The sequence below is a fragment of the Octopus sinensis genome, linkage group LG19 (genome assembly GCF_006345805.1).
Source record: "Octopus sinensis linkage group LG19, ASM634580v1, whole genome shotgun sequence".
Lineage (NCBI taxonomy): Eukaryota > Metazoa > Mollusca > Cephalopoda > Octopoda > Octopodidae > Octopus > Octopus sinensis.
The window spans coordinates 40,434,227-40,457,756 of NC_043015.1; the positions used below are offsets into that span (position 1 = coordinate 40,434,227).

Here is a 23,530-nt window from a genome sequence, read left to right on the forward strand (position 1 = left end):
TGCAGACGAGGTTGGGGGTGGGGAGGTGGAGAAAACGGAGACAGTGTATTTGAGTAGGGGGTGGGGGTGGCACAAAACCAGCGAGCTCCATGGAGCAGAAGCTACTGTAGTAGTGGTAGGAAAAGGCCGAGAGAGAGGACACAGCGCATGTTGGTGGACGGGAGATTGGTTTGGGGGATTGGTGCTAGTGAGTGACTTTACACTAACAAATGGAGTAGTCTTTCTTAGGGTATGTTCTAAAAATGTGTGTGTAGCAACAGCATCATCCTAGATGTAGGATTATCGGCACTCCATCGTGGGTCTCACCTGCATTGGGGTGGGGTGAAATATTTTCTATCCTCGAAGAGGATGACCAGTCTTTGTTGAAGATGTGTGCATTTGTCAGAAAGAGACCCTCAGTGATCTGCAAGGCTCAGAGTTTGATGTGATTGTGAGGATTCTAGTCGGGTGCTGGTGACACGCAAAAGGCACCCAGCACACTCTCTTGAGCAGTTGGCATTAGGAAGGGCATCCGGCCGTACAAACCATGCCAAGATAGACATGAAGCCTGGGCAACCAGTTGGCCCGCTCCATGTGAAACTGTCTAACCCATGCCAGCATGGAAAGTGGATGTCAAATGATGATGATGAAATGGATGGTTGTGGTAATTTCTTGATAAGTTCTATAATTGTGTGTTTTTGTGGATGAAGACAAAATTGGTAGAGCACCATTGGAGGATGTTTGTGAGGGGTCTGTTTATGGAGTGAGGGCAGGTTTGGTGTGAAGTGTGGATGACAGTTAAGGAGGAATGTAGGGTGGTATTGCCTCTGTTGGGGTGGGCATTGTTGGAGGCGATGACAAATAGGTTGTTATGTACAGAAGGCAGAATGTGGAAGACAAAACTGAACTCTGGGGGGAACAACATAAGTGAGGATGTGGGTGAAAGAGGGAGAGAGGGCCCCACCAGTCGTGCCACAATGGTTATGAATTGATAGGGAGTTAGTGATTTAATTAATAGAAAATGGATGGAGGACAAAAGGGGATTCAGGGAGGGCCAAAAGGTTTACAGATGCTGAGGGCAACAACGCTGTCTTTTCACTAGATTCCCAAGGACGTCTCTCATGGATCTGGCTTTATGAAAACTGTAGTGGTGGTCATTGAAGAGAGAGAGAGAGAAAATTCAGAAGCCAGAGAAGGTGGTTGCTAACAGGTGTCTTTATTACAGATAATGGAAGTGAATGTGAGAGGGTGGTTGTGGTCAGGGTCCAAGGAGTTAACCTTAAAGGCAATGGGAAACACTCTAGTGAATTTCGACAGATCAGGACAGACCTTTGAAGATTTTGGTGAGGGTAGCAGCTAGTTCTGGAGTAAAGTGCTTGGGGATACTGAAAAGGACATTGTTGGGTTTGCTGGTTGGTTTGAAGCCACAGGAGTTGTTTTTGAAGTTGGCAGAATGTGTAAGGTGAGGTTAGGGTTATGTGTTGGTTGGCCTGTTGGAATGGAAAGCAATATGTCTGGAGAAGATTTACTTAGTAGACAAAGTGGTCAATGCAAACTGAGCTGTAAATAGGGAGGGTCTTGTGCCACCCCCAAACCCCTACTCAAAATGAGATGTAAATAGGGTGGATCTTGTGCCACCCTGACCCCCTACTCAAAAGTGAGCTGTAATAAATAGGGAGTATTTCTCACAGAACCATCAAGGTCAAGCAACAGAGCACAGGAAGATTCTAGGGAGCTGGCAGAGATGCTTTTGGCCAGGAATCAAAAGGAATCGGCTGCAGTCTGAGAAGTTGGAGAGCTTGGAAGTCATGCAATGTACAGAGGTATCCTTTGTGGTTTCACATAATGAGTGGACTTGGAAAAGCTGCAGTGTGGGGTGAAAGATGTCCAGTTCACAGGGGTTAAGGTAACTTTCTCTAAACATTTATAAACCCTGAAGTGGAGCAGGGCAATGAATGGATCACTTGGAGGGACCTGGAAGTTGAGGGTCTTGGTTGAGTGTGAGATGTTGGGGGTTAAAGACATATGCAATGATGGTTTCAGTCACCTGCTGATAGATTAAAGGTGATGGACATGTGTTGCTAAGGAGGGAGTTCAATTAGAGTCAACTTCTGATCACTTGGGGCTAACACGAGGTGGCACAGAGTTTAGCAGAGGGGGCGGGGGAATAGTAGTAGTGGTGGTGGTGGTGGTAGGTGGGTAGTTGTAATAAGGAAGTGGTCAGACAAACCTGATAGGTTGGGGAGAGTGGTGGTGGTGGTGCGAGAGTGATTGAACCTGGAGGTAAGAAACAGTTCAAAGGTGTTTGTGTAGGGGCTGGGGGGAAGAGAGGGGGTCACTTGTAGTTACAGGATGTGATTAGGGGACAAATTGATGCAGAGGGCTGAAGGTTATGAAAGATTTTGTTTTCTGCAACAGTGGCATCTGTATGGGGATGATTTAAAAGAAGGTGGAGTGAGATGTCATCAACTGCAGGGTTAAAGAAGGGGTGGCGACGGTGGAAGAGGGGTGTGGGTGTCTGAGTCAACAGGATGTCTTTGTTGCTGATATCCAAAACAAATATCACCACCTTTTGAGATGAATTTCAAGTAAAGTGCCACCCTACCCGGTGCAACAGCCCTGGGCTATAAGGCAACGTGTGTTGTGTGTGTGTGTGTGTGTGTGTGTGTTGGATATTACAATGAACAAATTGCTTTCCAAACTTCCATATTGCTGTCAAGATTCCTCTATGAAGACAAACTTATTTCAACAACCACCAACATCACCACCACTTCCTCCTACACTTGGCTACCTACCCCCCAGCCCAAGGGTAGACAGTGATGGTGGTCGTGGTGGCGGTGGAGGTGCGCTTAATCACAGCAACAACAATGGAAATGGCGGTGGGGAGGTGGGGGGAAGTGACAATAAGAATAGCAACAACAACAACAACAACTAAAAGGATTACAGCAACATTATTAAATGTAGAAAATGAAGGTGGTGGTAGTGGTGGTGGTGAGGTGTAGATGGTTGAATTAACCCCTAGAATGGGGTGGTGGAGGTGGGGAGACAGAGAGAGAGAGAGGTGCATGTAAAAACAATAACAAAGGGGGGCTCCAAAACTAGTTAACATAAAACCAATACCACCACCAACACCACCACAATAATCATTTCACTACCGCTACTACTACTACCACCACCACCACCACCACAATTATGACTATTAACACCACCACCACCACCACAATAATCATTTCACTACTACTACTACTAATACTACCACCACCACCACCACCACCACAATTATGACTATTAACACCACCACCACCACCATTACTGCAGTAATAATGGTCACTGCTAACACCTTGACCACCACAATTATCACTACCAACTCCACCACTATCTTTACTACAACCAATATTTGTTATGATAATTAATTGTGATGTCATCACCATCATCATCATCATCACCATTTTATACAGCAATAATACTTTGGGTTGTTCATTCAATCAGTCTGTAGTCAAGTGATCCTGATGACTCTCTCCTTCTCTCACCATATATACACATATACACACAGACATACAGAGACAGTTGTATGTATATAGCCTCAAACAAGTGGTGAACAATGAGTGTTGTCGGTGCCACCTTCCCCAGGGAGCCGGTCACACAGCCACACTCTGTTCCTGACAACAATTCTCTTCACCAAAACAAACATTGTACGAAGCCTTTGTATTCCAGAAACACAGATTTTCCGGTTCCAGACGGGTTTTTTCCATGTTTTCCCCCATGTTTACATCATTTGTCAATATACACCAACAAAAGACACATTATATATATATATATATATATATATATATATATATATGGAGTGTGTGTGTGTGTATATATACATATATATATATGTATGTATATATACACACACACACACACTCCATATATCTATATATATACACACACACAAATATGTATATGTATGTATATATATGTATATATATTATATATATATATATATATATATATATACACACATATCTTTGTGGATTTATTTCATCATAATTTAATGTCCATTTTTCCATTCTTCTATCGGTCAGACAGGATTCAGAGGCAGATTTTCTGCAGCCAGATACTGTACCCGTCACTGACTCTCATCTTTTCCAAGCAAAATAATATTTTCTCATGGCCAGGCACCTTTTCACAGAATATCAGAAATGAATGACACCACTTGTACAGCAGTGACACTCATTTACAACTATCATACGATGTCAAAATAAAGAAGCACAAATACACACACAATGGGCTTCTTTCAGTTTTCATTGACCAAATCCACTTATAAGGCTCAGGGCTATAGTTGAAGATACTTGCTCAAAGTACCGATTGGACTCAATACCACAGGGTTTGGGGAGTTAATATTTTACCATGCAGCCATGTCTCCCCTCTCCTTGCTCTGTGTGTGTGTATATATATATATATATAGATGAACATCAATGGAATTTGTATCTTTGTGGTACCAGTGCCTGTGGCACACAAGAAATCCATCAGTGCTGTAGTCAGTGCGGTGGGCACATGACAAACACCATCCGATCGTGGCCGTTCGCCAGCCTCATCTAGCACCTGTGTCGGTGGCACATAAAAACACCATCCGAAGACCCGGCAAGACTAGTCAGGCCATAACCCATGGCCCCTACCTGGGACGTAGTCAGTCCACCTGTGCATACCTTCCTTCTTGTGACACTTGTGAAGACCTGTTGAGGCAAGTGAAAATCAAAACAAATCAAAATAGATGAACATCAATGGAATTTGTATATTTGTGGTACCAGTGCCGGTGGCACGTGGCACACAAGAAAACCATCCGAACGTACCGCATCGACTGGCCTCCGTGCTGTGGGCACGTAACAAACACCATCCGATCGTGGCCGTTTGCCAGCCTCATCTGGCACCTGTGTCGGTGGCACATAAAAACACCATCCGAGCGTGGCCGTCTGCCAGCCTCGTCTGGCACCTGTGTCGGTGGCACATAAAAAACACCATCCGAGCGTGGCCGTTTGCCAGCCTCGTCTGGCACCTGTGTCGGTGGCACATAAAATCACCCACTACACTCTCGGAGTGGTTGGCGTTAGGAAGGGCATCCAGCTGTAGAAACACTGCCAGATCTGACTGGACTGGTGCAGCTTTCGGGCTCCCCAGACCCCAGTTGAACCGTCCAACCCATGCTAGCATGGAAAGCGGACGTTAAATGATGATGATGATGATATATCATCATCATCATCGTTTAACATCCGTTTTCTGCGCTAGCACGGGTTGGACGGTTCGACCGGAGTCTGGGAAGCCAGGGCTGCACCAGGCTCCAGTCTGATCTGGCAATGTTTCTACAGCTGGATGCCCTTCCTAATGCCAACCACTCCGCGAGTGTAGTGGGTGCTTTTTACGTGCCACCTGCAGGTAAAAAAGTAAGCAGCGTTTGTCTAATTTATCAAATGGGTCCCTTGTGATCTGTGGATGTGTGTAGATGGGTGTTAGGTAAGGTGTGCTGTGTACTGGAATTGATCCTGGGACCAGGTAGTTCTGATGCAGACTTCATCTCCACTCTACCATACAACTGAGTGCCAAATCATTGTCATGCTGTGACTCACCACATTCCTCTGAGAGAGAGAGTGTGTGTGTGTGTCAGAAGAAAAAATCAGCAAAAATAGAGAAAGAAGAAATGGTAAATTTCAAACCTGAAGATATTAAGAGTCACAGAAAGGATGAAAAGATGGTAAAGTGCATTTGCTGGATGGGAAAACGGATGTGGGTGGTGGGGTGATGATTGTAGTGTTGGTGATGATGGTGGTGGTTATGATAATGGTGATGATGATGCCTGACAATGGTTTGAGTAAAATAAAAATAACAAAGTAAGCCTCAACAGGTTTTGGTGTTTGCATTTGGCGGAGGGTGGTGGCAGCAAGTTGTAGCTTTGTGCAAGACAGAGATGAGGAATGTCTGTAGGACTTGTTTTCAAAGCAGGTTTACTGCCCCAACAGAAAACCGGTCGACCTTGAAGGGGAAAACACAACCAGCCGGTCATGGCTGGTTGATTGAATTAATCAAACAATACTCACCTTCACCATCATCCATTTCCACATGGTAATTAAACACTTTAGTGCCTCCTGTATCCTTGGGGGGATCTGTAGGGAAGGTCATCAAAAGGAGAGCTTTTAATATACAGCCAAGGTAACATCAAACAGACTAAACAATTTAACAGTTACATCTTTTGAACAATTTAAAGTTTAGAATAAATATGGTGTGTGTATAGACATGATGTGTAGATGAAGAAGTTGTGTGTATAGATAGATAGATAAATAATTAGATAGATAGACTGACAGATAGATAGACAAACCAATAGATAAATAAATAAATAGAGATATAATTGGATAGATAGATAGACAGATAGATAATTAGATAGATAGACAGACTGACATATAGATAGATAAATAAATAGATAGATAGATAGATACTGTGTGTAGATATAGAGTGGATAGACACAATATGTAGATGAAGACATTGTGTGTGTACGTACATATATATTCTTTCGTTTCAGTCATCTGACTGCAGTCATGCTGGAGCACAACCTTTAGTCGAGCATATCGACCCCAGGACTTGTAAGCCTAGTACTTATTCTATTGACCTCTTATGCCAAGCCGCTAAGTTATGGGGACGTAAACACACCAACATCGGTTGCCAAGTGATGGGTAGACAAATACAAACACACATATATGTGTATATGATGGGCTTCTTTCAGTTTCCGTCTACCAAATCCGCTCACAAGGCTTTGGTCGGCCCGAGGCTATAGTAGAAGACACTTGCTCAAGGTGCCACGCAATAGGACTGAACCCGGAACCATGTGGTTGGTAAGCAATATAGATACTGTGTGTAGATGTTGTGTAGATGAAGAAATTGTGTGTGTGTGTATAGATAGATTGGAGATAGATAAATAGATAGATGGATTGGTAGATAGATAGATAGTGTGTGTAGATGTTGAGTGAATTGGTAGATAAACACAGTGTGCAGATGCAGTTGACCAAAGGTCAGTAAGGACCAAAACAACGTACTCACCCCATGTCACTTTGAAGTGATGTGCATGGATTTTGCCCTTCACCTGAACTTTACTTGGTATACCTGGGGGTCCTGGAAGGGTCTGGTAGGTGACTATTTCACTCCATTTGCTAGGACCCTCTTCATTTTTGGCTGATAACTAAAATTAGGTAGAAACGAAACAACATCAGCAGGTGATTAACCGGGAAAGTTAATTAAATGTGGTGAACACTCAAAACAACTTAACGAAAAAATAAGTATAAATATTAGAAAATAAAAGAAACACATTTGATATGATGGAATGGCAAATTCTCCTTCTGACTTGTGACAACATCGTTGTTTTAATATCACAGTAATCCCTCACCAAACCATGGTTCACTTATCATGCATTCAGTATATCATGGTTCACCTGTCGCGCCCTCAGTACATTGTAGATTTTTCTGGCTGAATTATGTAAATTTATATTGCAAATTCCTCAGTATGTCACAGGTTTCTGCAGCCGATAGGTATTAATATTTTTTTAGACTGCAATTATTTCTGTGGTAAAATAAGCATTTTCACACCTAAAAATGAATTAATAAATAAAAATAGAGTACAGTACTGCACTGTATAACACAATATATATTTGGCGTTAGGAAGGGCATCCAGCTGTAGAAACTCTGCCAGATCAATATTGGAGCCTGGTGCAGCCATCAGGTTCGCCAGCCCTCAGTCAAATCGTCCAACCCATGCAAGCATGGAAAGCGGGCGTTAAACGATGATGATGATGTATCATATAAATATCTATCTACAGGGTGACTTTTGGATACCCTGCTGGATGAAAGGCAAGACCTGTCCAAAGGGCAGAGGAACTCAAGACAATTAACAGCCACCCAATACAGTCATGGGTAGATGGTGTCCAAGGGTCATACTGAAGACAATCCATGTTGGAGAAGGAAATTTTTTAGATAAAAGCCATTCAATGAGGATTTGCAGCCAGCTGATACCGTTTTGCACAGACAAAAATTATGACAATATAGCTATGGTGATGATATCACTGATATTAATAATGTTTGTGATGATGATGATGGATAAATAAAGTGATTTCTATTTACCCTGAATCTGTAGTCAGTGTTCCGTTGTAGATTTGGCACTTTATAGCTACAGTTTGGACCATTGTAGACTACAAGGAAACCGTGTCCCTGGAAAAAGAAAGAAGACAGTGAATCATATTATGTGAACTGTAAACAAAGTGGTTACATCAAAAGTTTTTATCTCTCCGTGGACAGAAAAAAAAACCCCCCAATATCACTCTGATGAGTTACTGAACCTTCATCAGAGAAACAGAAAGATTATCATCGCTATTTACAGTAGATACAAACCAGGACACAACTAAACTGATTTGTCTTATTTACACAATGGAGAAATAAAACTACTCTGTTTACTTTTCACTGAGAGGTTGTACATGTATGTCTATCAAAACAGATTTATCTTACATTTCAAACCACCCCAAAAACAAAGTGTTGTGCATTATTAGCAAATTAATTCAGCTTCAATGTGATCATATCACCTGATGAAGGGGATATGTTATGATCATGTATCACATGATGGGAGGATCTTACATCGCTGATCCTGACATCGTAATGATTAATGACGTATGTGGTAATAATATCTTTATGACGAGTCATTACATGACATGTAAAATGTTGTTATGTCATTCTGACGTATTTGTTACATCACATACGGTGTTTATACCATGTAGTTGTGTGTTGTTATATTATTACGATGCTGTTACATGACAGGTAATGTTATATAATGACATATGAGTTGTAAGTTTGCGTCTGGTTCCATTAATGTTCCAATGTAATTTATCATTGAAACACAGACGGATGGACCAGCGATGGTACTCTCTTTACTTGTTTCAGTCATTTGACTGCGGCCATGCTGGAGCACCGCCATTAGTCGAGCAAATCGACCCCGGGACTTATTCTTTGTAAGCCCAGTACTTATTCTATCGGTCTCTTTTGCCGAACCGCTAAGTGACGGGGACGTAAACACACCAGCATCGGTTGTCAAGCAATGCTAGGGGGACAAACACAGACACACAAACATATACACACATACATACATATATATATATATACGACAGGCTTCTTTCAGTTTCCGTCTACCAAATCAACCCACAAGGCATTGGTCGGCCTGAGGCTATAGCAGAAGACACTTGCCCAAGATGCCACGCAGTGGGACTGAACCCAGAACCATGTGGTTGGTAAGCAAGCTACTTACCACACAGCCACTCCTGCGCCACATGCAAAAAAAAAACAAAAAAACTTTCAGACAATAGCCATCACAGAAGACAGAACCAGTGTAACAAAGATTACGGGGCAATCATTCTGAACAATAAAACCACGACCCCCTCCCCTACCACACACACACACACAAAAGCAGTCGCGGAATCTCACCAAAGGTTTTACTTACAGTTGTCTCATCTTCCATTTGTAAAGTAAAAGTCTCGTCACTTTGTCGTTTCAGCCAGGAGAGGTTTAAGGAATTAATCTGACTTGTGGCGATTGTAGGGGGGTCAGGTTGAGGTGGAACAGTCCCACTTGTGCAATAACTTGTCAGTTCACTAAAAAGGCTGAAAACAGAGAGAAAGAAGGACAATGTTAACAGGAATTATGATTCTACCATAGTCTTCAGAAATTTCTTCTCAGACTTTGTTTCAGCAACCTCATCATCATCCTCATCGTTTAACATCCGCTTTCCATGCTAGCATGGGTTGGACGGTTCGACTGGGGTTTGGGAAGCCAGGAGGCTGCACCAGGCTCCAGTCTGATCTGGCAGTGTTTCTACTGCTGGATGCCCTTCCTAACGCCAATCACTCCGTGAGTGTAGTGGGTGTTTTTTTATGTGCCAGGAGGGACTGGCAACGGCCACCATCGGTTGATGCTTTTTATGTGCCACCAGCACGGAAGCCAGTCAAGGTGGTGCTGGCATTGACCACGTATGGATGGTGCTTTTTACATGCCACTGGCACAGGTACCAGGGGAGGCTGGCAACGGCCACGATTGGTTGGTGGTTTTTACGTGCCACCGACATGGAAGCCAGTCAAGGCGGCGCTGACATCGGCTGTGGAATAAAATCCAGGAACTGGCTGGAAACCTGGTGCTATAAGAGGCAATTTAACAGCCATTTTTATCATCAGGTCTGGTCCCTCGACTGGGACATACCAACACTCTGGGTGGTCCTTGGTGATTGTCTCCCAAAGACATGATGGAAAATAACGGATGCCAAGAGACAGATATCAGATGATGAAAATGCAAAGAGCAACTTGTACTTCCTTGTTCCCCCACCAACCCTCCCCTGCAATAAATACCTCTGGCTCTTCTATACAGCCCTTGGCCTGACAGCCACCTCAGGCATCGGCACACTTTGCACCCATCAAAATGAAGAAGCTCAGCCACTGGGCACCCTGTTCCAATTTCCTTTATATTCCCTTTGATCTCTTCTGATACTGTCCCCAAGGACCCAACAATAATTGGGCACTATCTTCACCTTCTTCATTTTCCATAGCCAAGCTATTTTGTACTTAAGTGGGTTGTATCTAACTATCTTTTTGCCTTCCTACTTGACTATTTGTGGGTCAAAGAGGCATGCAGCATCAACTATATAGCATATTATTATTATCATTATTTATTATAACTATTATTATTATTATTAAGATATCAAGCTGGCAGAACCATTAGTACATTAGTCAAAAAGCTTAAGCATTTTGTCTGTCTTTATGTTCTAAGTTCAAATGCTACCAAGGTTTCACTTTACCACTCATCCTTTTGGGATTGATAAAGTAAATACCAATTGAGCAGTGGTGGGGGTCAATGATATCAACTATCTCCACTCCCCTAAAATTTTCAGCTCTTGAACTTATAGTAGAAAAAACATCATCATCATCATACGAACCTTTTGCCAATGCTATTGATAGCAGCTAACCGGAAAGTATACTTGGTGCCAGCCTGTAAATAGTTAACACGATGCTGTTTCACTAAACCACTGTACACTTCATAGAATTCTCCATTGTTTAAGCCCTGGAAAAGATAAGAAGAAAAAAAAACATGGTAGTCATTAGCACCCAATGAATTGGTGGTTAAGGGGTCATTCAGCAAAAAAGGAGGGAAACGAGAGGAAATAAAGACTTTCTCTTTGGTTAATTAGAACCAAGTCAACAAGTGCGATAACCTGATAAAACCTCACTGAAATCTAAGATGTAGGTTGACTTATTATGAGTGAGTATGGAACCCAAGAGGTTTTGCTTTTAAAACTATCAATCTTGTGACTTCCTTTCCCTCCAATTCTATTTTCTGCTTCTCTACACCGTTTTTCTAAAGATTCCATTGGTATTTCCATGGTAGAAGGAAGCTGGGACAAGATGCTAACCCCTCCTGTTTTATCTGGTACAATACCAGGGTTGGATCTTTATGGAAATACATCAAACCAAATGTGAACAAATTCACAACCATATTAACTGGTTCTGAGACAGAGAAGAAGAATCTAGAACAAAGAAGACATACACACACACAGAATGGCAGGCGATCTTCCAATCAAACCAAAGAGATGAGGTTTCCAAGAGTGACATCCTTGACAGAAATGTATCTGATACTTTTCCCTTTTGTGGAGAGGGGAGGGGGGAGAGTCAATTACATCAACCCCAGTAGTCAACTGGTACTTACTTCATCGACTCTGAAAGGATGAAAAGCAAAGTCGACCTCGGTGGCATTTGAATCCAGAACATCAAGATACAAAATGCTACTAAGTATTTTGCCTGGCATGCTAATGGTTGTACCAGCTTGCCACCGTACAGCAAACTAAAATATTAATCCACAAACATTACCGGTATCTAGTGATAAAGATAATGGCTCATCATCCACAAACAAGAGCCATCATTTGCTCTTTTCTTTAATCCACCCCTAACCATTGTCCCCCATTTCCTCTAATCCACCCCTAAACATTGCCCCCACCCCCTTCTAATCCATCCCTAATTATTGCTTCTCTTCCTCCTAGTCCACCCCTAATCATTATTCCTATCACAAAGAACGACAAAAGTTGGCAGAAACATCCAGTACTGCAAAATATTTTCTAAATTGCGAAACACGTTCGGAGCCGCACCCGTTTCTACAACCAGAATCTCTTTAAATGCAAAAGTAAACAACAAGAAACACCGAGTTCTTCCTCTTGTCTGTAAGCAGCAGACATTATTCCACTCCTCTTTAAATACCAAAACATTTTATTTTAATTTAATTATAAAGATAAACTGAAGATTAATCAAAACCCTGAAATATTAATTGAAGGAATCGGTAAATGTGGGATGGCAGGGGGTGAGACAATTTAGCAGAAATAACACACTCGGCTCACCCCAGCAACCAATTATCCCCCGGGGTCATTTGCTCAACTATATGAGAAAGAGAAGAAGAAAGAAATGGTAAGATTCTACATTTGGCTGGAGGATATAAAGTTGCTCTAGAAGAGAATATTAAAAGAGGCCTTATCAGATAAAAACCTGCTGAAGCTGATATAATATGAGTTTACTGCTTTTTAAAAGAGTCGACCACACAACAAGACATGAAGGAGATTCTTCAGAGTCACTTCAAGACGGTGTAGCGGAAGAAAAAAAAAAAAAAAAAAAAAGAAGAAAAAAAAGATGATTCTCGTAAAATCAAAGACAAAAACTGTTTTGCAGTCTTCAGAATCTAAAACATAATTTTTCATTCTCAAACGTTCTCCACCGCCATCACCCTGCGATAGACGTGTGACGAGTGAGTGGTTCCACAGACGAAAATGATTGAAGAATTCTCCCGTTTATTTCGGTGCCTTCAGTTGCCTACATTTTCTCAAAGACGAGAATGGAAGCAGCTAAACAACCACTACAACAACAACAACAACAACAACAACTATTACTACCAAAATGAATTCAATCAAATAGATTTTTTTTTTTTTTCTATTTTATCTTTCATTCATCAGATTGTGGCCATGCTGGAGCACCCCCTTGAAGAACTTTAGTCAAACACATCAACCCTGGTACTTAGTTTTATTTGTTTTTAAGCCTAATACTTATTCTATTGATCTCTTTTGCTGAGCCGCTAAGTTACAAGGATATAAACAAACCAACACTGGTTATCAAGTGGTGACGGTGGACAAACACAGACAGAAAGACATACACACACACATATATATATACGACAAGCTTCTTTCAGTTTCCATCTACCAAATCCACTCACAAGGCTTTAGTCAGCCCAAGGCTACAGTGGAAGACACTTGTCCAAGGTGCCACGCAGTGGGACTGAACCCAGAACCATGTGGCTGGGAAGCAAACTTCTTACCATACAGCCACACCTGTACCTATATTATCAATTAATGTTTTATATTAATAAAAGCCAGCAAACATATTAAAAAATAAGGAACACACACACAGACGCATATAAATTTACAAACACGTACGTATATAGATTTATAAGCACACATTTTTTTTACCGTTTTTTAATGGTTCTGCATAGGAATTGCTGACCTCTGACCATCACATACACAGGTATGTATATGTATTCAATGTGTGTGTGTGTGTGTACTAATATATATTTCTTTACTACCCACAAGGGGCTAAATACAGAGGGGACAAACAAGGACAGACAAAGGGATTAAGTCGATTACATCGACCCCAGTGCGTAACTGGTACATAATTTATTGACCCCCGAAAAGGATGAAAGGCAAAGTCGACCTCGGCGGAATTTGAACTCAAGAACGTAACGGCAGACGAAATACGGCTACGCATTTCGCCCGGCGTGCTAACGTTTCTGCCAGCTCGTGTGTGTACTAATATAAGTATGTGTTCATACGTGTGCATGTTTCTGTATTATACAAAGAAGAAGAAGAAGAACGACCTACCTTATCATATTCTAACGAATATGTTGATATTTTTGAACCATTTTCACAGGCAGCCTGAAAAGAGGGAAGAAAAACCTCAGTTTTATTAATCTAAATACATTTCCATCTTTTTCTCTCAACAACAATAATGGTTTATCATACCACCACCACCACAACAACCATCATCATCATCACTATCATCATTGTGATCATCATCAAAGTCGTGTACAGTGGTGGTGGTGGAGGGAGATTAGGTCATGTAAGTGCTGTATGGTGGTGGTCATGTATGGGTTCTAGCAGTGGTGATATTTATAGAATCACGAGGGTTGTGGTGGAGGCAGTAGTGGTATGATGTGATGCAGTATTGGTGGTGGCGGCGATAGTAGTGGTAGTAGTAGTAAAGAGTTATTTAAGGCATAATCAGCCCCTCCTTGCCACACCCACCACAGTTCACTAATTAGCAGCAGGTGTAGGTGAAACTTGCATGGAGATGGAGACAGAGAGAGGGAGAGGATTGAACCTGCTACCTTGGCCACTGAACAAGCAGCAAAGAGAAAACAATCTCTCCACCACCACCACTCTCCCCCTCCTCAACACTTAATCAACTATAAATGAGCCATTATCTTTATCACTAGATACCGGTAATATGTTGGGGGGTAGATATCAAAAGTGATCAGCTCTCTTACCAAAATAGGTCCCTCTAAGCTACACAAGAACTTACTATCATCATCATCATTATTGTTGTTGTTGTTATTGTGTCAGGCTGGCAGGATCGTTAACAGAGGCAGAAAAAAAAAAAAATTCTTTGCGTTTTTTGTTGCAGCTCATTGCATTCCAAGATCAAATCTTGTCAAGGTCACTCGAGCATTCCTGTCTCACTTCTGTCTCTTTAACTCTCGACACCAGTGTCCTGGGCCCGGGACACTGGTGCTCAGGGGATCAATAGGTGGTTCATCAACTTTTAGACATTATATTATGTCAACTTATTTATTTAGGGCGACATGCTGTGCTTGAGGAAAACCCACTGAGTCAAGTACATCAAAATCAAATGGAAATTGTAGTTGTGATCCCCATACCAGTGGCACATAAAAAGCACCATCTGAACATGGCTGATGCCAGCGCCGCCTTGACTGGCTTCCATGCTGGTGGCACGTAAAAAACACCAACCGATTGTGGTTGTTGCCAGCCTCCTCTTGCCCCTGTGCTGGTGGCATGTAAAAGGCACCCACTACACTCACGGAGTGGTTGGTGTTAGGAAGAGCATCCAGCTGTAGAAACACTGCCAGATCAGACTGGAGCCTGGTGCAGCCTCCTGGCTTCCCAGACCCCAGTCGAACCGTCCAACCCATGCCAACATGGAAAACGGACATTAACTGATGAGGATGATGATGATGATTTATCTACCCATTCATCCATCTCATACAATGTAAGCAGGGTAGTAACATAGCATGGGAGAAAATGTCATGGACAGTTGTTGGAATGTTCTTGGAGTGTCACAGAGGAAAAGCAGGAGGACATAGAAGAATGGTAAATTACTCTGCTGGCCGCATAAACATACAGAGATGATGATGATGTATGTATGTTTGTATGTATGTACGTACATATGTATTAAGTAAAAAATCTTTTTGGAATGTTACAACTCAAGAATTCTAAACAGCACCCATTCCTTATCATATTGCAGGAGGTAAAAATATTTTCCACATTTCAGAAACAGATGAAGCATTGATTAAAACAGATATAACATACTTCATAAACAACAACAACAACAACAATAATAATAATAATAATGGTAAACAAAGGAAAATATGTAAGAAAAATCGTTGGATAGTTCTTTAATTGAAGTTATAAAAAACTTTAAATTCCCAAAAGAAGGCCCTGTGTGGCTTGGCAATAAGAAAACAGGTCCTCAAAGAACATAAACAGAAATCTATTTTGGAAATCTCATTTGTCCCTTGGAGAACAATTTCGAAAATGGCAGTTGTTATAATATTTATTTTGGGGGAAAAGGAAATTAACTTTGCTGGAGAGTTACACACACACACACACACACATTCATTTATGATGGTGCTATGCGTGTGTGTGTGTGTGTGTGTGTGTGTGTTATTAAGAATAGAGAATTCTTTCTGACTTACATTCCACTTTAATAATAAACTGTTTTTAGTTTTGTTGGCTAATTTTGGATGTTGCGGCTGGTCTGGTACACAACATAAAGTTTTAAAGACGACCGGTTCAGTCATACTCCCCTTTAGTTCTTCAAATCGGGAACAAGCTCTGGAAGAAGAAGAAGAAGAAAATTAATGGTAAATGCAATTCATGAGAACTCCCACTTTTAGATGTGGAAGCAATGGAAGATAAATGGTGTCAATGAAAACACTGTTGGTTTGCTTATGACATTGTCAGTGTGAATATGTTCTTTATGATATTACTGTCTTAGTTGTGATGTTGTTTATGACATTGCTGGTGTAGTTGGCTGTGATGTTTATGACATTGCTGAAGCAGTTGTGACATTATGATACAGTTGTGATGTTGTTTATGACATTGCTAGTGTAGTTGTGACATTATAATACAGTTGTGATGTTGTTTAAGACATTGCTAGTGTAGTTGGCTGTGATGTTTATGACATCGCTGATGCAGTTGTGGTGTTGTTTGTGATATTACTATCTTAGTTGTGACATTATGATACAGTTGTGATGTTGTTTGTGACATTGTTGGTGTGGTTGTGATGTGGTTCCTACACTGCTCATAAGTATTTCACTGCCCGCTTCCATGATTTACCTTGGAGATTTAACAACAACAACAAAATTAATCAATACAGTTCTATATTTAAGAGATGAGGAATTATTTACATTATTTACATTTGATGGATATTTGTCCTCATCTTGTTTGTTGTTAGCACAATGTTTCAGCTGATAGACCCTCCAGCCTTCATCAGGTGTCTTGGGGAAACTTCGAACCTGGGTTCTCATTCCTAAGGTATATTTCGATATTATTATTATTATTCAGGTCACTGCTTGGAATCAAACTCGGAATCTTGGGGTTAGTAGCCCGTGCTCTTAACCACTACACCATTTGCCCAGTGGGTATATCAGCCGAAATGTTGTGTTAACAACAAACAAGATGAGGACAAATATCCGTCAAATGTAAATAATGTAAACAAAATTAATTAAATTCAAAATTTAAATGTTACGTTCAAACAGACAACCACCACAAGTCCCCACACTCTTGTAGGCCATCCACACTCAAAGAATTCACCTAGGGTCACACCAACTGTCTACATATGCAAGGTGACAACATCCAAATCTTACCTTAAGCTGTATTCAGTTGCTGGTTTTAAATTCTTCAATGTAATCTCTTGAAATGGACCACTGTGGATGAGACATTGAAAAAACAGTTAAAGAACTTGAGGCCAATAACAGTTCCTGGTGAAGATTATGGTACTAACAAGTCTAATTATGAGAAACAGGAAGCAATTAAGGAATATAGATTTTAGTTTGGTTGTATGTCTGCTTTTCTATGCTGGAATGGGTTGGACGAAACTTGTGGCACGTTTTCTACAGCTGGATGCTTTCTCTGTCACCAACCCTTACCCCTTTTACTAAGAAAAGCATATCCCCCCTCCCCGTCCCCATTCCACTGGTCCTCAAACACGAAAGTTGAAACTACAGGAACTTTGCTTACCAAAGAATGGAAACAGAAACACTTTTTTTTTGTTTTTGCTGAGATGGTATTAATGAGGACACACACACATGATGGGCTTCTTCTTAGTTTCCTCTATCAATTTCATTCACAAAGTATTAGTCAGCAGTAGAAGATTCTTGCTCAAGGTGTCATGCAATGGGACTGACCCCTGAACCAGGTGGCTGAGAAGCAAATTTCTAAATCATACAACCGTACCTGCCCCTTTTCACAAAATACAATTACGAAATATATTTACAACAACTCCCTGCTGAACACGGTGATGGTATTTAACTACTTAAAGACCTTGCAAGGCAAAAAGGGTAAGTTGACCCCAGCTGAATTTACCACGAAAGTACAAAACTAAATATCTTGTCTAGATATTTAGTTTTATAGAAAGGATTGTTAATTATAACTAGCAGAAATAATGCCTTCCAGGGGCAGTAAAGCACTGACACCCCTCTCCTGCTTGACTGGTACTTACTATATTTTAACATGTATAAGGGGTTCTTTTTTGTCAAAAATTAGGTTAAAAAAATATGGATAGGATTATAATTCCTTACAAAACCTTTTTCCAAATTTTAAGCCCCCCAAATTAGGGGGTTCCTTATGCATGGTAAGATATGGTATTTCATCGACCCTCAGAGGACAAAAGGTAAAGTTGAAGTTGGTGGAATTTGTACTCTCAACATAAAACCAGAAAAAGAGCCAGCACGCATTTGTCTGGTTTGCTGTCAGTTGTGCTAGCAATGCCAGACAAAATGTGTGGCAGTAATTAATAACATTGATAATTCTTTCTACCATATGCACAAGGGCTGAAATTTTGAGAGAAGGGATTAAGCCGATTACATTGACCCCAGTGCATAACTGGTACTTATTTCGATCCTGAAAGGATGAAAGGCAAAGTCGACCTAGGTGGAATTTGAACTCAGAACATAGCAACGGACATATGTTGTTAAGCATTTTACCTGGTGCGCTAACGATTTTGCCACAAGGGCAGCAATTTTGGGGGGAGGGGATGAGTCGATTACATCGACCCCAGTGCATAACTGGTACTTGTTTCATCGACACAGAAAGGATGGAAAGCAAAGTCGACCACGGCAGAATTTGAACTCAGAATTGTAAGGACAGATGAAAATGCAGCTGAACATTCTGCCCGGCGTGCTAACGATCCTGGCACCTTAATAATAATTAGAATAATCACCTGTATACTGTTCTGTATTTATCTCGGCCTTTCTCTGATAACTGAAGCTCGACATGAACTGTGGACATCTCAAACTCGCTTTGGTCAAAGTCTGGAGGTGCCATTATTAGTGAGGCACTTCTTGGTTCCACTTCTTTTACCTGAAAACACAAAGACAAACAAATAAATAAACACCTTCCCCCTCTCTCCTCCTCCTCTCACCACCACCATCATCATCATTATCATCAACATAATACTAGTGTTTCTTAATAACTTCCTCCTCTTCTATAATTGTGGTAAAGATAATGACTTAGTAATTGTAAGCGTATGTGTGTGTGTGGAGATTGGTAAAGAGGTTTAAGGAACCGTTTACCTCTGTCATCAACAAGAGGAATTTACTGAGGCACAGTTGCTTGACCTGCTAGAAATAGCAATGAAATCTTCATCAAATCACATCTTAAGAAAAAAAAAACAAAGGACACACTAAAGAGGGCAGCCCTTGCTACAAAACCAATGGGATGGTTAAGGTTGGAATGTCTTTGATCATAGGCTGTTCTGGGGTGAAACAACAACATTTATCTCTGTGTGAAAGGAAAGTAGATTGTATAAAATTTGAGGAAAAAGTTGAATAATGGAAGCTAGAAAATCATGGAGGTGTGAATGAGGAGATTAAAGAGTGAAGAAATATGAAGTATTGAATGGCAGAGAGACATGGAGGTGTGAATGAGGAGATTAAAGAGTGAAGAAATATGAAGTATTGAATGTAGAAGATCTGTGGAAGATGGCTACAAATGAGGAAAATATAGTCTAGGGGATGTGTGAGGTTTCTCAACATGAGAAAGAGGGAGAGAGAGAGAACACAATGAATCGAGAGCATTAGAAACCTGAGATGGACGTAAGGTGAGTGGACAAGATGTGCTGCAGTGAAAAACATGTTGTACTGTCCAGCTGTTGTAGTTATTTAGTTTCAGATTAGCTTATGTCAAACAGACCTATGATTAAAGACATCCCAGCTGTGACCATCATACCTCTTTGTTCCATACAGTACAATAGATATCGTTTTTAAAGACAATGTCACAAACACCATCACAACTATCATAATGTCACAACTAAGATAGTAATATCACAAACAACACCACAACTGCATCAGCAATGTCATAAACATCACAGCCAACTACACCAGCAATGTCATAAACAACATCACAACTGTATCATAATGTCACAACTGCCTCAGCAGTGTAATTTGAAGAGGGATCTGGCTGTTATTTCTAACCGTTGAGCAACTACACAAAAGATACCTTTGTCTGATCAAGCAGCTGAGAGCCTGAGCCTCAAAGATGAGACAGCAAAAGAGCCAAGTGAACTAGGTGGACTTATCCAACTTAAGTCTATGACAGGAAGGAAATAACAGATGTTAAAACAACAAACACCATAATACTGAAGGCGCAATAAAACGGTAGAATCACATTAATCACAGACTTGTCTCCTGTAATGCAACACAGCACCTCTGTGTTGCATTCCCTACCGTTTCTTGTTGTGTGAACGACATAAGGAACTCTTTGAAGAGAATAAACATATGGCACCACAGCAGAGACATATGGGGGGGGGACAAGAGTGAAGATGACATAAATGTATGATCAAAACAGTAGAAGTACAATTTCTGTTACGTAACCATTTAAAAGTTAACAGTCCACAATACACAACTGCATCTATATAACAATGTGTGTGTGCATATATATACTAGCAGTATCGCCCAGCGTTGCTCGGGCTTGTTTCAACTCTTTAGAATTGGAATTTTTGAAAAGTAAAAATTTTGCACTATGTAGCTTGTTATTCTCTTTAAATTGACATTTTTCTGGTTGGAATACACCGAAAAATGGCGACACAGCAGTAAAAAAAATCGTTAAAAAATAGGGATTTTCATAGAAAATAAAGCACCTTTTTGATGTAAATAATTTTTGGTGTTAACATAGTCCGATTTGAACTTTATCTTCTACGGAATGAAGAGCAAGCCTTCTTCTATCATACTCTCAATTTTGGTCAACTTGCGCCGCAGGGTCTTGGAGGAGATAGTGTTAGTTGAAGGCTACCAAACCTGCCATACACAGACAACTTCAGCTTTATATATATATCACCATTTAATTCTTGTTTTCCATGCTGGCATGGGTTGGACAGTTTGACAAGGAACTGGCAAGCCGGAGAGCTGCATCAATCTCCAACTGTCCATTCTGGCATGGTTTTTACAGTTGGATGCCCTTCCTAATGCCAACCCTGTTACAGAGTGAACTGGGTGCCTTTTATGAGGCACCATCACAGGAGCTCTTTACATGACACCATGTTTATATATCTATATGGCATGGAGAATGGAGAGTAGTGGAGTTAAGCGATTGGGTTTCTGTAACTCTAACCCATCATGTAATACTGAAAACATATCCAATTGTACGATGAGACGAAGAAATGGATATGAAGATGATACACACATAAACACACCCCTGCCGCCACCACCACCCTCACCCCCCCGTCTGCTCTTCCATGCCCGACTTGTTTGGTTGGAGGCCTTCTTTAGTCCAATACTTTGTCATTTCTTAAATTTCTTTGTCATTGGTTTTAACCACTTCCTCCCATGTCTTCTTTGTTTCGCTTCCTTTTTCCTGAATCATTTTGCCCTTCATCACCCAACCTCATTACATTTTCCACACTTATCAAATCTCCATACCCACACGGTTTCTTCTATCACCTGTAACATCCGACTCCTCTTACATCCGTTTCCTTTCTTTTCTCTCTCCCAGTTCGTCTCTGCCGTATCATTCACACATGCTAACATCACACATCCAAAAGAGAACAAATTCCTCAATTCTCTTCCAACATTCATCCTCTAAATTCAATACCCGCATCTCTCAACCATCCAGCATCACAATTCATACACATACAACCATACAAGTCTGTCCTTTGCTTGGATACAAACCCCACCTTTTACTATCTTGGGGTAACAGATCTTTGAGCAGTTTCCATGCAATCCTTGCTCTGGTTATTTTAACTTCAAGACAGCCCTTACCCCTGCTAATATGGTCTCCTAGATAACAGAAACTATCAACTATTTCTACCAAACCTTGTTGCGACTGGCGGTAGCAGCCTCTGCATTGCCACCATTGATTTGTTCTCTGCTTAACCAAGTTTGTTGGGGTTTGACAGAATTTGTTAAGGCGGATTTTCTATGGCCGGATGTTCTTCCTGTCACCAACCCTCACCTATTTCCATGTAAGACTAGAAACAAACAACACTGCTTGTATGACAGTGATGCTCATTTACAATCATCATGAAATACCAAAACAAGGACAGAAATACACACACACACACACATGACGGGGCTCGTTTCAGGTAACAGTCGACCCAGAGCTAGAATAGAAGACACTTGCCTGGATGTCACAGAGTGGGACTGAACCTGAAACCATATGGTTGCAGAACAAATTTCTTAACCACACAGCTATGCCTGTGCCTACACACACACACACACACACACACAGACATGAGGTCCTTGATCATCTCAGATTATGACAACCCATCTAATCTATGCCAGAATGGAAAATGGACACAAAATGATGATGACGATGATACTGTCCCTTCTTTGTATGTAAATATGAATGTCCACACACACACACATTTTATCTGTACTGGCCATCAGATGGTCATTGGACAGTAACAGCACCATATTAGGCTTTCCATGGGAAAAGATTTGCTGGACCATCATTTAGCCCTTCATTTTTGGAGAAAGGGTCACTGTTAGTGGTCCCTCAGGACCCTTTCTCACAGTGTGTTGTAAGAGAGAGAGAGAGAGAGAGCAGAATTGGGTCCAGTATATGACTGGCATTTCACTGACTATTCCCCCACTCCTTCCAGAAAGAGGAAACATAATGTTGACCTTGGTGGGCTCTGCTCTCAAAGAGTGCAGAAAACCAGACAAAATACCAAAGAGCACATTCTAGCCTGTGCTCTGATGTCAATGCTAATTGACCACACGCACACACACACACACACATACACAACACACACACACACACACACATTTACCATTTATGTAGAAATAAATATTGTAATACGATTGTTCTGATCAAGTTACCATGACACGACATGGCTGGCATGGCACAACAAATGAAGGCGATGGTGGTGGTGGTGGTTGCGAACACGACTCTGACATCAAACATTCGTAATCAGCTTTGTCATGCCACCAGTTACCATAGAAACCTGAAAGAAACGAGTGGGGTTGGAGGAGTGGTGGAGGGTTCCAGTGGATGAGTAAGTCAGTGTGAAATATGCGGAAGTACGAAAAGGAAGGTCTCTTGATAAGCTATGATGATGATGATGATGATGATTAAGAGGTGAAAGAAAGAAAGAAACAAGTAGGGGGAGGGGACAGAGAAGGGACCAGTGTCAAATAAGTTAATTGTTGCCATTGTGTGTTGTTTAAACTGGACAGGTCAGCCCTGATCCATCGGATAGATGTATGATCGTAGACATGCCAGCTGCGGCCCTAAATATATCTAGGACTACAGTACACGACATATCATTTCTCTTTTAGTTAAAACGCTTGGACGGGATTTATATAAGATTTGGTTGCTATTTCTAACAAATCAAGTGATGACATATATATTTCTTTATTGTCCACAAGGGACTACACACAGAGGGGACAAACAAGGACAGACAAAGGGAGTAAGTCGATTACATCAACCCCAGTGCGTAACTGGTACTAAATTTATC

The 23,530-nt window shown here is 41.1% G+C and overlaps 1 protein-coding gene across 8 annotated transcripts in view; it reads right to left on the reverse strand.

The window, feature by feature from the left end:
- LOC115222094 (fibronectin type-III domain-containing protein 3A) overlaps positions 1 to 23,530 on the reverse strand; it is a 349,812-nt gene that overhangs the window by 21,277 nt on the left and 305,005 nt on the right. For all 8 annotated transcript variants that reach the window (XM_036511332.1, XM_036511331.1, XM_029792195.2 and 5 more), the window contains 9 exons: positions 18,797 to 18,936; positions 17,223 to 17,282; positions 16,050 to 16,188; positions 13,939 to 13,992; positions 10,966 to 11,090; positions 9,484 to 9,643; positions 8,121 to 8,207; positions 7,048 to 7,186; positions 6,054 to 6,119 (listed from right to left, as the gene is read on the reverse strand). In XM_036511332.1, coding sequence (XP_036367225.1) covers positions 6,054 to 6,119; positions 7,048 to 7,186; positions 8,121 to 8,207; positions 9,484 to 9,643; positions 10,966 to 11,090; positions 13,939 to 13,992; positions 16,050 to 16,188; positions 17,223 to 17,282; positions 18,797 to 18,936 — 970 coding nt within the window. The remainder of the gene's footprint in view (positions 1 to 6,053; positions 6,120 to 7,047; positions 7,187 to 8,120; positions 8,208 to 9,483; positions 9,644 to 10,965; positions 11,091 to 13,938; positions 13,993 to 16,049; positions 16,189 to 17,222; positions 17,283 to 18,796; positions 18,937 to 23,530) is intronic.